This window comes from Pelophylax lessonae, assembly GCF_965119305.1.
Source record: "Pelophylax lessonae genome assembly, chromosome: 13".
Classification (NCBI taxonomy): domain Eukaryota; kingdom Metazoa; phylum Chordata; class Amphibia; order Anura; family Ranidae; genus Pelophylax; species Pelophylax lessonae.
In genome coordinates, this window is record NC_138780.1 from 179,791,318 (window position 1) to 179,806,454 (window position 15,137).

The 15,137-nt window shown below is 46.1% G+C and overlaps 1 protein-coding gene across 2 annotated transcripts; it reads left to right on the plus strand.

Moving 5' to 3' along the window:
• The first annotated feature begins 7 nt into the window (after nucleotides 1-7).
• SAMD15 (sterile alpha motif domain containing 15) lies at nucleotides 8-11,734 on the plus strand. 2 transcript variants are annotated; one of them, XM_082275783.1, is made up of 4 exons: nucleotides 8-250; nucleotides 10,949-11,047; nucleotides 11,234-11,422; nucleotides 11,671-11,734. In XM_082275783.1, the coding sequence occupies exons 1-3, from the start codon at nucleotides 164-166 to the stop codon at nucleotides 11,405-11,407; spliced, it is 360 nt and encodes a 119-aa protein (XP_082131909.1). In that variant the 5' UTR covers nucleotides 8-163; the 3' UTR covers nucleotides 11,408-11,422; nucleotides 11,671-11,734. The 2 variants fall into 2 exon arrangements, with proteins under 2 accessions (XP_082131909.1, XP_082131908.1); XM_082275782.1 differs by lacking the exon at nucleotides 11,671-11,734 and having other exon boundaries at nucleotides 11,234-11,486.
• The last annotated feature ends 3,403 nt before the right edge of the window (nucleotides 11,735-15,137 follow it).

Sequence of the window (15,137 nt, forward strand, 5' to 3'; positions counted from 1 at the left end):
CTAAGCGGCCCAGAGATGCTGTGGCGGAAATTATCGAGTGAAAGCGATAAGAGCCGAGGGAGTTCGACTGGGAGAGGGCGGATGTCAGAGTGGTTGTCATGGAGACGGAGGAAGTAGTGGTTGTTAGGGACGCTGAACGTTACCAGGAAGCGCAGGTAGAGAGATGGAGACGCTGGCCACGGACTGTCTGCGCTGGACCTGCAGGGATGTGGGAGGCTGGATACGGCGGAAAGGGTTCCCGCAGTACGAGGTGGGCAGGATTAATATGGGGGTTATTACAGCTGCAGATCCAGGCCCCAACCTTCATATAGGCCCAGCCGCCCAAATACAACAGGCCCTGGCAGGGTCTCATAGGAGGGAATGTTATTTACATGTACACTGTATGACAAGCCCGGCTCTATATGGGGGGGGCGGGGTTTAATAGCTCAATTTGGGCAGATTTTTATTGCCATAAAAATTAATGGAAAGTTGGAAACCCGCCATTCGCATTTTTTTTTTTGGTGCGATTTTCTGCTCAAATGAAAAAAAAATAAAAAAATTCACAAATAATAAAAATCGCCATTAATAAATAAATTTAATGATATGTAACAATGCATAAATAATAACTAACCCCTAACCTTAACAAAAACATGAAATAAATTATTAATAATAATAAAATAATAATAAAAACATCCAAACCTTAACCAAAATAATAATAATAATTTAATTTTGTATTTTGTGTTAAGGTTGGGGAGTTTAGTTATTTTTTATTATTATTATTATATAATTTTTCTAGGGTTAGGGGTTAATTATTTATTATTTCTTGGCATTCATTGATTAAATGTATTATTTATATATAGTTACATAGTTTGTGAGGTTGAAAAAAGACATCAGTCCATCCAGTTCAACCTATGATGTGTGTGTGTGTTTGCTGTTAACCGTACATTGTATACCCCTGTATGTTGTACATTATATACCCCTGTATGTTGTGCATTGTATACCCCTGTATGTTGTACATTGTATACCCCTGTATGTTGTACATTGGATACCCCTGTATGTTGTACATTGGATACCCCTGTATGTTGTGCATTGTATACCCCTGTATGTTGTACATTGTATACCCCTGTATGTTGTACATTGTATACCCCTGTATGTTGTGGTCTTTAAGGTGCCCATCTAATAGTTTTTTTAAACTATCGATGCTCCCTGCTGATACGACTGCTTGTGGAAGAGAATTCCACATCCTTACCGCTCTGACAGTGAAGAACCCCTTACGTATTTTAAGGTTAAACCGCCTTTCCTCTAGTTTTAGTGAGTGGCCACGTGTCTTATTGTATCTCCTTTCTCTGAATAGTTTGTTCCTTATGCTCGGGTCGCCAGTACAGTATTTGTACATTGATATCATATCCCCCCTCAATCGTCTCTTCTCCAGAGAGAATAAGTTCAGTGCTTGTAGTCTTTCCTCATAGCCGATGCCCTCCATTCTCCTAATTATTTTTGTTGCCCTTCTCTGGACTCTCTCCAGTTCCAGCACATCCTTCCTGAGGACCGGTGCCCAGAACTGGACGGAATACTCCAGATGTGGCCGGACCAGAGTCTTGCAGAGAGGGAGAATAATCTCTTTATTTCTGGAGTGAATCCCCTTTTTTATACATCCCAGTATTCTGTTGGCTTTGCTTGCAGCGTCTTGGCATTGCATGCCACTGCCAAGCTTGTTGTCTACCAGTACCCCCAGGTCCTTTTCCATCTTAGACTCACCCAGAGGTTCCCCCCCCCCCCCCCCTAGTGAGTAGCTTGCTTTCTGGTTTCTGGCCCCCAAGTGCATTACCTTACATTTTTCAACATTAAACCTCATCTGCCATGTAGGTGCCCACCCCGTTATTTTGTTCAGGTCCGCTTGTAAGGTTTCCACATCCTGCATAGAAGATATTGGCAAGCTTAGTTTAGTATCATCCGCAAATACCGAGATTGTACTCGATATCCCCTCCTATAGATCATTTATGAATAAATTAAACAGGATTGGCCCCAGGACAAAACCGTGGGGGACCCCACTTTCCACACCCGCCCAATCCGAGTTCTCCCCATTTATCACCACCCTCTGGACTCTCCCCTGGAGCCAGTTCTCTATCCAGGTACTCACCTTATGGTCCATACCTACCTTCCTTAGTTTGTACAGTAAGCGTTTGTGGGGAACGGTGTCAAAGGCCTTTGCAAAGTCCAGATACACCACATCCACAGGCTTATCTTTATCTAGGTGGCAGCTCACTTCATCGTAGAAGGTTAATAGATAGAACGACTTTTAATGAATCCATGCTGATTAGTACTAATAATACAGTTTTCATTACTAAAGTCTTGTATGTGGTCCCTTAACATTACAAGTGTACCTGAACAAAATAACGGGGTGGGCAACTACATGGCAGGTGAGGTTTAATGTTGAAAAATGTAAAGTAATGCACCTGGGTGCCAGAAACCAGAAAGCAAGCTACTCACTAGGGGGGGGGAAACCTCTGGGTGAATCTAGGATGGAAAAGGACCTGGGGGTACTGGTAGACAACAGGCTTGGCAGTGTCATGCAATGCCAAGCCGCTGCAAGCAAAGCCAACAGAATACTGGGATGTATAAAAAAGGGGATTCACTCCAGAAATAAAGAGATTATTCTCCTACTCTACAAGACTCTGGTCCGGCCACATCTGGAGTTTTCCGTCCAGTTCTGGGCACCGGTCCTCAGGAAGGATGTGCTGGAACTGGAGAAGTCCAGAGAAGGGCAACAAAAATAATTAGGAGAATGGAGGGCATCGGCTATGAGGAAAGACTACAAGCACTGAACTTATTCTCTCTGGAGAAGAGACGATTGAGGGGGGATATGATATCAATGTACAAATACTGTACTGGCAACCTTAGCATAAGGAACAAACTTTTCAGAGAAAGGGAATACAATAAGACACGAGGCCACTCACTAAAACTAGAGGAAAAACAGTTTAACCTTAAAATACGTAAGGGGTTCTTCACTGTCAGAGCAGTAAGGATGTGGAATTCTCTTCCACAAGCAGTAGTATCAGCAGGGAGCATCGATAGTTTCAAGTATGTAGTACTCCTATCTTTTCCCCAAAAAATAAAGTGTTAAAAAGAAATAAAAACACACTCACATTTTTTTTGACAATTCATTTATTAAAATAAAAAACAATGTCCCCCGATGTAGATCCCTCGTCAGCCTGCGAGGAAGGCTAACCGGTAACTGCCTGCTCCGCCGTGTGACAGTTCTTTAATACGTAAGGGGTGGAGCTAGCTAGCGAAGTCATCTGGTGGCACCACCCTATGTGACGTCACCAACCCAGCATGCACCGATTGATGATGTTGCCAGGTGGCTCTGCCCCTTACCTATTTAAGAACTGTCAGATGGCGGAGCAGGCAGTCAGCGGTAGTTTTTTCTTTTTTTGGGTGAGGCTGGTGTCGTGATTAATCTACATCCAGGGAAATTGTCTTTTTATTAAAAGAATTGTCAAAAATTGTGTGTGCGTTTTTTTATGGTGAATGAGTATGGGGTACAAATGTTCCCCATATTCATTCACAAAGGGGGATCCGGGATCTGGGGGCCCTCTTGCTAAAGGGAGCTTCTAGATTTCGATAAGCCCCCTGCCCCTAGACCCCCGCAGCCCAGGGTTGTGGGGAAGAGGCCCTTGTCCCCATCAACATGGGGACAAGGTGCTTTGGGGTGCCTAAAGCACCCCCCATGTTGAGGGCATGCGACCTGGTATGGTTCAGGAGGGGGGGGCTCGCTACCCCCCCCCTTTCCTGGCCTGCTGGGCTGCATGCTTGGATAAGGGTCTGGTATGGATTTTCGGGGGGCCCCATGCCCCTTAGAATTCATACCAGTCCTGGATTGTGGGACCCCCACAGCGTTTTTTTTTAAACATATTTATATTGCCAGGAATGGCTTGCAGCCCGGAAAATCAATTTAAATGTAATTTTCTCTTTCATTCATTGACGGACACAGCGCTCCATATTCAGAACCAGAGGGTTATATTGCCCCCTACAGGAGTAGGACACTAGGCAGAAAAATGACTTGGCTACGCCTATGGGCAGTCCTAGCTGGTATACTCCCCCTCTCTGCCACAGGCCTTTCGTTTTTTGTGCCTAGTCAGGAGTAAGGACCTAGCTTCCTGCCGGGATCCCTGGTTCTGGCAATTTTTTTATTTTTAAATGGCACTTTTTCTCCGTTTTTTTTTTTTTTCCTGTGAGATCTACAATCAACTGCTGGTCTGGGGGACTGTCTGAACCTCCCTGATGGGGTGGGTGCTTCCAATGTAGTGGCCATGCAGCCCGGGTCCCTCTCCCGCTGCAGAGTTTAGTCCTAGGCTCCAGGGCTCTTTTCTTGGTCCCTGGGAGCCTTGTGGCGCCGCATGTGTCAGCCATTTTGCCGTAGTCGTGCCATGACTTTGGGTCCTGTGTTGTGTTCTCTCCCGGTGGCCATATTTGAGCAGTCCGGCGGCCATTTTTGGTTGGTCGGCATGCACAGGAGTGGCGGCCATGACAGTGGAGCCTCTGGGGCACCGAATATGGCTGTGGGAGCCCATCCCTTTCCCCTGGTGTTGACTCCTGGGTTTCCTTTTACCCTGGACACCGCACTTAGGCGCTTGGCTATCTCTGGTGCAGACCGGCGCTCCACCAGTGGGGTGTTGGGTTCTGGTGGGGTCGCTCCCTCCCTGTGCTGCAGGTTACAGGGTGCTCGGTCTTTGGGTGCCCCTGTGGTAATACGGGTGCAGTGCCTTCGGTGGATGAGTCTCCTAGAGGTGCTAGACATTTTTTTTCTGGTGGGTTCCCTCTTTTAACTCATGTAGTCTGTCTCTTGAACATGTTTCCCCACCTGACCCCCTTTTGGAGGCAGCAGATCCCTCTGGGTCCCAGCCCTTTATTTATGCACTGAAGGTGGTCCTTGAGTCCTTTGTTTCCCAGGTGGAGGTGGCTTTTGGCCAGCCGGCTAGCAGAAAGCGCCCCACCTCCCCTGCCTCATCTGTCTCGTCAGATCCTGAATCTGGCTCTGCTGCCACGGAAGTGGCCCACCCTGCGGGGCTTGTAGCCACGCTCCCTGATCTATCAGATAGTGAAGATGATTCCTCCACAACTGTAGCTGCGCACAAGAAGGCTGGTTGGCGCACTGATTACATCCATGCGGGAGACTTTGAAGATGGAGGATGCGGCTGTGGAGGTGGCGGTCTCTCTTTTGGCACTCACAAGCCGTCTCGCACAGCAAAAGTGTTCCCTTATCCCTCCTATTTTAAAAAGTTTATCTATAAAGATTGGGAGCGTCCACAACGTCCCCCCTAAATGCTTTGCGGTGAGATACTCCTTTTGAAGAGTCACTCCTCAAGAAGTTGACTGTCCCACCAGTGGTGGACCATCCTGTCTTCAGGTTAAACAAGGCAACCATTTTTCCGGTAGAGGTATCCCTGGCTTTTAAAGATCTGGCTGACAGAAAAGCAGAGTTTGTAGCCCATTATATGTTCACTATTGTTGGTTCAGCCCTACGGCCGGTCCTGGCCATTGCCCTGGTGTCGCAAACTCTAAATGAGTGGGCTAAACTTTTGCGCCATGATCTGGGGATTGAGCAGATTCCCCCTGCCTTTGTTGAGTTGGCGGACCAGTTGGTCCAGGGGCTGCAGTTTGTCTGCGATGCCTCCCTAGATGCGGCCCCTTTGATTTCTAAGCTATCTGTTTCAGCAGTGGTGCTGAGGCGCGTGTTGTGGCTTAAGTGTTGCTCTGCAGACCAAACATTTAAAAAAGCTCTTACTGATTTGCCCTTTTAATGCGATTGCCTGTTTGGGGCTACCCTGGATGACATCATTAAGAGTCCCATGGGGGGAGGAGCACTTTTCTTCCACAGTCTGAAGGGAAAACAGCCTCATTGCAGATGTGGCCCTTCTTTCTTAGCACAAAAAGATTTTTTGTCCCTCAGGGTCCACTGACAAGTGTTCAAAAACTTTCAAGCCCTCCTCGGGAGGTTCCAAGCGGCTCTGGTCTAGCGAGCCGAGAGTAGGACTTTCTAGACCTGTGGAAAAGGCCCCTTTAGCATGAAGGTGTACCCTCACCTATACCTGGGGTGGAGGGACATCTTTGTTGGTTTCTGGGCCCATGGACCTCCTTAGTGAACAACCAATGGGTCCACAAAGTAATTCTGTCCGGTTACAAGATCGAAACTCTATCTTGCCCTCCGGAAAAGTTCTTTCCCTCCAACGTGCATCTGTCCCTGGACCGACTGCAAGCTCTGTTCAGGGCAGTGCAGGACCTGTTGCTTCAAGGAGTGATTGTCCTGGTTCCTGTATCAGAACAGTTTTATGGTTTTTATTCAAACCTGTTTACGGTACCGAAGAAGGAGGTAAGGTTCTTCCGATTCTGGACTTCAAGTTCCTGAATTGTTTTGTGCGGGTACAGAAATTCAGAATGGAGTCCATTCGCATGTTGGTGGCATCCCTACATCAGGGGCATTTTCTAGCCTCTATCAACATCAAAGATGCTTACTTGCACATTCCAAAATGTGCCCGACGTCAGAGTTTCCTCCGCTTTGCTGTGGAAGAGGAGCACTATCAGTTTGTGAGGTTACCCTTTGGTCTCGTCTCCGCTTCTCGGGTGTTCACGAAGGTGTTGGCCCTGGTTATTGCGTTGCTACATCAGCAGGGGATTGCTGTGCTGGGCTACCTGGACGACCTCCTCTTGCTAGGAGAGTCCTAATCTGCATTGATAGACAACATGGAGATCACTATACAGACCTTGAAGTAGTTTGGTTGGCTTCTAAACTAGCAGAAGTCTGCCCTGATTCTGTTCAGAATATTGGATTACCTGGATCTGGCTTTGAATTCAGCTCTAGCCAGAGTGTTTCTTCCTCTGGACAAACTCCAGAATTTGCATGCTGCGATTCATATGTTGCTGGCCCACAGGAGGTCTTCACATGCGAGTGCTGGGCCTGATGGTGTCTACCTTCAAGGTGGTCTTGTTTGCACAGTTCCATACGAGGTCCCTCAAGAGGGAAACCCTGTTAAAATGGGACAAGTGTCCAAAGTCTCTGGACAACCAGATTCGGCTGAGCCGGGAAACCAAGGGTTCCCTGGTCTGGTGGCTTAGTTCTCAGACTCTTTGGCAGGGCAAGTCTTTTTTCCCCTTATATTGGACAGTGGTCACGACAGATGCCAGTCTGTCCGGGTGGGGAGGTGTCCTGGGGCTGAGCTCCGCTCAGGGTTGTTGGGTGCTGGAAGAATCCAGACTGCTGATCAATGTTTTGCAACTTTGGGCACTCAGGCTGTACCTGGATCACTGGACGAATCGGCTCCGGGGGCTCCTGGTATGGATCCAGTGGCTTATGTCAATCACCAGGGCGAAAAACAAAAAGTGTGTTGGTGGCTCTGGAGGTAGCTGGCATTCTCTGGTGGGCAGAACGCTTCCTTCTGGCCCTCTCCTTCGTACATATTCCAGGTGTGGAAAATTGGCAGACGGACTATATCAGTTGGCAGGCGTTGGACCAAGGGTAGTAGTCCTTTCATCCTGACATGTTTCATCTGATATGTCTGCGGTGGGGCACCCCCGAGGTGGACCTGTTGGCATCTCGGCTCAACAGACAGGTACCGACGTTTGTGGCAAGGACACAGGATCCTCTGGTGGATGCCACGGATGCACTGGTTGCCCCGTGGGGCCAGTATCGTCTGATCTACGATGATAAAAAAAGGTTTTGAAACTTAGCGCTGCTTCCATAAGTCAATAACACGTGCTAATAATACATAAAGTGCCAGTGCAATCAAACAAATAAACGTCCATCAATACAAAGTGCCAGTGATGGCTTTTCGTGTAGGGTTCAGGTGACAATCCATAGTATATGGATGGATGGATCTAGCTCCTTCCTTCTCTGGCAGTAAACAAGGCTCTCAGCATAATGATGGTAGATAATCCAATAAAGAGAGAGAGAGATAATCATAGCATAATACTGTTTGTTTTATTGAAAGGTAAAAGCATAAATGCACTTACAGCAGTAAAAAAAAAAGTATGCTTTTACCCTTCAATAAAACAAACAGTATTATGCTATCAAAAACCAAAAAACATGTGTATAATCCTCTATAAAGTCAATGCATAAGAAAATTCAACACATAAGCAGCGCTTGAGAACCCTGTACAAAAGTCCACATCAGTGAATGAGACAAAGTCCATAGGAGAGTGAATCCACGGATGAAGATATAGGAAAAAAAAAAAAAAAAAAAAAAAAAAAAAAAAAACTTCCACCACACCACGTGTCCCCCTCAGGTATTGCTCACTCACCAGATAATAGAGTAATACGAGCCATTAGATATCCTCCTGAATCACCAGATGCTTGTCACTCCACGATATTTTTGGCACAGAATCTCCCCAATCCGTATACCATATATCTAGCGATCCAACTCCAGTATATGTATCAGGCAGTGAATACACAAACAAGAAAGGGGCTCATAGGGCAGTATATCAATGCAGGATTTATTGTTAAAAACCCCCCTAATCCCTCAATCAGTGCACTCACAGAAAGCAAAAGTAAAACTCTCATATCACATTTGTCATTGGGCTGATCGAGACCTCACTGCTCAGTGTCACTCCCGCTGCTCTGTGCCTCTGTATCACAGACTTCAGCTCACAGCCGGCAGGGTGTGAAGATAAGTCTCATGCAGCCGATGGAAGATGATGTCGGGGTGTCCAGGTGCTCACGCCCTGACATGTTTCGCCAACAGACTGGCTTCTACCGAGTATTATGCTATGATTATCTCTCTCTTCATTTGACTATGTACTATCATTATGCTGAGAGCCTTGTTTCCTGCAAGAGAAGGAAGGAGCTAAATTCATCTACCCATATACTACGCTGTTTTGAACTATATTGCTGGTGAGTGGGGACTCAGGAGGGGAGCACAGAGTGTCACCTGAACCCTATTCGAGAAGCCATCACTAGCGCTGGCACTTTATTTGTATTGATGGACGTTTATTTGTTTGATGGCAACTTTCACTTTATGTATCATTGATTGCACTGGCACTTTATTTATTATTAGCACGTGTGATTGAGCAGCTCTAACTTTAATAACCTTTTTATGCCCTTACACATTTGGTTTTATATATCTGTTAATTATTAACACATGGTTGTGAGAACACTAACAACTAATAGGACACTGATAAAAAAAAAAAAGCATAGTGTGTTAACCACATCTGGACCGAGCCCATTTCTGACACGTTGTTTACAAGTTAAAATCTGTATTTTTTGCTAGAAAATTACTTAGAACCCCAAAACATTATATATATATATATATATATATATATATATATATATATATATATATATATATATATTAGCAAAGACTCTGGAGAATAAAATGGCGGTTTAAATGGCAAGTTTAAATTACATTCTTTCCAAGTATTGCTGCAGCAGGCTCCATACATCATACAAATGCGCCATTTTACAGGCACAGTAAGGGGACCCCCAGGCACGTTATTTAAAGGAAATTTTAATTTTTTTGTTTCACTTTAAGCATCATTAAAATCACTGCTCCTTTAAAAACCATTGTTTTAAAGACATTTTTTTTTGCATTAATACATGTCCCCCAGGGTAGTACCCGGATCTCTATACACCTTTTATGGCAATAACTTGCATACAGTATAAGCCTTTAAAATGAGGACTTTTGATTTTTTATGTTCATGTCCCATAGACTTTAATAGGCTTTGCATGTGCCCTAGAACTTTTTCTCTGTTTGAGATGTTCTGGTGCGAACCAAACAGGGGGGTGTTCGGTCCATTCCTACTCACTCCCCTCTTTTGCTCACCCCCCCTCTTTCTCTTACCCCGATCCCTCTCTTTCACCCCCTCTCTTGCTCACACCCCTCTCCTTCATGAATAAAGACAGGGAGGGTCACCTGTTCTTCTTCTGCAGGATGTGAGGTCACCTGTTCTACAGTGAGGGGGAAAGTGCAAGATTGGAGGGGTGGGGGTACAGAGAGAAGGGTCACCTGTTCTACAGTAGGGGGGCAGAAATAAATGGGGGATCACTTATTCTGCAGTAGAGAGAACAGGGAGGGGGTATGAATATAGAAAGGGAGGGTCACCTGCTCTGTGGGGGGGGGGGGAGTGGGACAGAGAGGGGGCACCTGTTCTTGTTCTGCAGGATGATGAGGTGTGGGTGTACAGGTGAGGTCACCTGTTCTGCAGTGAGGGGGCAAGTACAGGATAGGGGGGTACAGAGAGAAGGGTCACCTGTTCTACTATAGAGGGGGCAGAAAAAAAAAAGGGGGTCACTTCTTCAGTGAGGGGAATGGGGCAAGGTCACCTGATTTTAAAATGGGGGGAATGGATACAGAGAGGGAGGTCACTTATTCTTGTTCTGCCGGATAGAGGGATGGGGGGTTACCTGTTCTGCAGTGAGGGTGTGGTATAGGATGGGGGGGTCACCTGTTCATCCATCATTAAGTTCATTTGTGGCTGTGAGATGTCATGTGATCCAGGGCTGGGACCAGTGATGGAAGCTCTTAAAGGAAGATGCGTACTTACCTTTAACCATGCCCACCAATTACTGCGGCACAATAGGACAATTTGTGTCCCTACCCTGACAGAGTTAATTGGTAATAACTCCTCCATCTTTTCTGGATTTCATTCTTGGCGTCTCATTGTCAGCCATTATCTGGTAACATTCCGTTGGGCTGTGTGCAGTACACCTACAATGGAGAAATGTCCAATATGGACATCACAGCTCCCTCAGCCAGCACTGTGTGCCCATCTCAGCAACAAGGAGCAGGGGGAGGTCTCTGGAAACTGGTACAATGATAAGTATAGTAAGCGTAATGATTGCTTGCCAAATCTTTCCTGAATGTTCTATCTGCTGGGTGACAACACTGATCCTGGGGTCACCCAATATTTCACTGGAGAGGAATGTTATATATGGAGCATATCATGACCTGTGTGTAAATCTCAGTCTGTCATTCCAGGTGTGCTTCACTGACAATGGAATCAATGGTCGCAAACTCATTAATGTCACATGTTCCACCCTGCCACAGATGGGAGTCACTGATTTCCAGGACATGAAGGTGAGTCTGGAACAGACCCAGCATGTCATCCTTGTTCCCCTATGAACTCTGCATGCACACAGATCTTCCACTGATTGTCAGCTTCCCCGCACAAATCTTCTGTAAAGTAGCAGCATCCTTGCAGTTGTTGCTCTTACTGTTTCATAAATCTGTGAATGCAAAAATCGCCTTCTGTTCTTTCCACAGGCCATCGCCAAACTGGTGAGAGATCTACTGGGTGTCAGCGAGCCGGCCTTTAGCCGCAGTATATCTCTTCCCCGGAGGGATAACATGGGGCTCTACCTGGAGCAGAAATCCCAGACCGGAGTCAACCATGACCTGCTCACCTACAACCAATTCGTTCTTGAGCAGGGCCTGTGATCAGAGACCATTCCTCCATCCTCATCACCAACAACTAATCCATCCTGGAGCAGGGCCTGTAATCAGAGACTATTCCTCCATCCTCATCACCAACAACAAATCCATCCTGGAGCAGGACCTGTGATCACAGACCATTCCTCCATCCCCATCAACTAATCCATCCTGGAGCAGGGCCTGTGATCAAAAACCATTCCTCCATCCTCATCACCAAGAACTAATCCATCCTGGAGCAGGGCCTGTGATCAGAGACCATTCCTCCATCCCCATCACCAACAACTAATCCATCCTGGAGCAGGGCCTGTGATCAAAAACCATTCCTCCATCCTCATCACCAAGAACTAATCCATCCTGGAGCAGGGCCTGTGATCAGAGACCATTCCTCCATCCCCATCACCAACAACTAATCCATCCTGGAGCAGGGCCTGTGATCAGAAACCATTCCTCCATTCCCATCACCAAGAACTAATCCATCCTAGAGCAGGGCGTGTGATCAGAGACCATCCCTTCTTCCCCATCACCAACAACTAATCCATCCTGGAGCAGGGCCTGTAATCAGAGAACATTCCCCCTTACCTCCATCACTGACAATCAATCCTGGAGCAGAAGCTGTGATCAGTTGAACACACAAACAAATGGGTTGCTCGGCGAGAAGTTCGCCCACCGATGATCGTCCCATAATGCACTGCGCTCTTGCAGTGCATTGATTGCCGATGATTGGCCAAAGCATGCACCTGACCTGTAAGCACCTTGCCCTCATGTTGATGGGGACAAGGGCCTCTTCCCAACAACCCTGGGCTGTCGTTGTGGGGGGTATGCTGGTGGGGGGGGCTTATTGGAATCTGGGAGCCCCCTTTAACAAGGGGGCCCCCAGATCCCGGCCCCCCCTATGTGAATGGATATCAGGTACATCGTATCCCTGCCCATTCACCAAAAAAGTGTAAAAACCACAGGAAACAGTTTTTGAAAAGTCTTTTATTAAAAATAAAAAATAAAAGTGTCCCTCAATGTAAATCCATCATCAAACAAAAATAGAAAAAAAAATGCTTTGCCTCCTAAGAGCCTACCCGCTGTATGCCTGAACTTCAGCTTTGACAGTTCTTTTATAGGCAAGGGGCCGGGCCACCCAGATAACTCATCTGGTGGCACCACCCCTTCTGACATCACGGGACACATTCACATTCCAAAATCCTAAGTTAAAGAATGCGTCCATACAGGCTGAGAATGAGAAGATGAAATGGGATGAATCTTTGAAAGGATTTTAAACTTACAAAACAGATTTTAAGGAATTGAAAGGAAGAAGTACAGGTTATTATAAAAAAACATGCCGGTATTTGTGGTATCTAGAGTTTGTCTTTAACCTAATTGTGGGAGTATGTTTGGTGTGTGAAATACATGGAATATATGTTGTCATCTGATATCTGTTTTCTCAGCTGCTGACAACTGACCCCCCCCCCCCCTTTCTAGCCAGATCTGTGACAGTAAGACTCGATTCACACCAGCGCGACTTGTCAGCCTGACAAGTCGCGGTCCATTGACTGCTACAGGACCCGTTCTAATAGGAGCGACACAAGTCACTCCGACTTAGAACAAGGGTCCTGTACTACTTCGGGGCAACCTCGGGGCGACTTACATAGACTTCCATTATGTGAAGTCCGTGCAAGTCACGCCGAAGTCGCGGTGCACACGACTTCACAAGTCGCCCCCGAAGTAGTACAGAATCGTGTCGCCATAGTGTGAACCGACTCTAAAGAGAACTGTGTTGTTGTGCAAATTAACTGAGCCCGGTAGCTCATAAAAGTGAACGGTGAGATCTCTATAATAGTGAATTGAGATGTGTATTCACTATAATGTGTTTGTTTTCTAGAGAGACAGTTCTGAAGGGTGTCATTGTGGTGAGGTGTTATGATTTGTAAATAAATGGTACCACTTAAATGTTTATTACGAACTGCTCATTTTTCACCACGGTGAATAATAATTTTTTTTTTGGGGAAATTAACCACTTCTGGATCGGAAGGATTTGCCCCCTTAATGACCAGGCCATTTTTTGCGATTTTTTTTTTTGTGATTCGGCACTGCGTTACTTTAATAATTGCGTCGTCGTGCGACGATGTACCTAAATAAAATTGATGTCCTTTTTTTCCCACAAATAGAGCTTTCTTTTGGTGGTATTTGAACACCTGTGCGATTTTTATTTTTTGCGCTATAAACAAAAAAATAGCGACAATTCTAAAAAAAAAAAAAAAAAACTATATTTTTCACTTTCTGCTATATAACATTCCCCAAAAAATTAAAAAAAAAATCAAAATTTATTAACATTTTAGGCCAATTTGTTTTCTGCTACATATTTTTGGTTAAAAAAAAAAAAAAAAAAGCAATAAGCGTATTTTGATTGATTTGTGCAAAAGTTATCGCGTCTACAAACTACGGGAAAGATTTATTTCCTTTTTATTGTTTTTTTGATTATTTTTTACTATTAATGGCGGCAATCTGCGATTTTTAGCGGGACTGCGACATTGCAGCGGACAGATCAGATCCCAAACTGACATTTTTGGCACTTTTGGGGGGGATCGGTGACATTACTACAGTAATCAGTGCTAAAAATATGCACTCTTACTGTAATAATGACACTGGCAGGGAAGGGGTTAACACTGTGGGTGATCAAGGGGTTAAATGTGAGCCTAGGGGAGTGATACTGTAAGGGGCGTGGCTTGTGAAATGATCACAGAGACCTGTAATCCTATATAGAAGGGTCACAGGCACTCTGTGATCATTCCAGAAAGAAGAATGGCCAGCTGTGTTTACAACAGCTGCCTGTCCTTCTCTCTCAGCGGGAAGCGATCGTGGGTGGTAGGCGGCAATCGGAGCCGCCTGCCCCATGGATCGGGGTCCCCGCTGCTGAGTGGGGGTGGGCGCGCACTGCCAGGGCCCACGTGCTCGCCCCGTGGCTGCAGGCGTGCAGCCAACGTATGCCTACGTTGGTTCGCCAGGAGCTGCTGCCTGCCACAGTATAACTGCGGGGGGCGGTCGTTAACTGGTTAATGGTATACCATAAACAAAAATTCACGTGGTAATAATTAGTTTGAGTTCAACAATTTTTGGTATTTGAAAAAGTGCACTGTTTCAAAACAACTAAGGCTCTGTTCACAATGGGGCGGCTTCAGAGTCGCCCGACTCTAAAGCCGCCTCGTGCAGGGCGACTTCAGCGTCGCTTGCAAACGACTTCTCTAATAGAAGCCAATGCAAGCCGCTCCAAAGTCGACCCCAAGTAGTGCAGGAACCTTTTTCTACGTCTGAGCTACTTGAGTCGCTCCAAATAAAACCGTTCCATTGCACTAAATGGAGCGCCACTTGTCAGGCGGCTAAGTCACCTGACAAGTTGCCCCAGTGTGAACTGGGACTAAAGCCCCGTACACACGTAGCGATTGTCGGCCGTAAATATTTGGCCGACGAACGATCGGCCAATTGTCGGCTTGTTAGTATGATGCTTCCGACAACCGACAGCGACTTTTCGGCTGAACAGAATCTGTTGTGCAGGCATTAAAATTTTTGTTGGCCAACACCAGAATGGCCGATTGTTCGCCAGTCAGTACAGAATTCGGCCGACAAACAGCCGATTAGCAAGACTGGGCATGCTCAGAAAAGAAAAAACACACGGAAAGTTAACCATCACATGGCATCACTTCTGCAGTCGGCTGTTGTTGGCCGACAAAATTCGTGTGCAGTCTTTTGC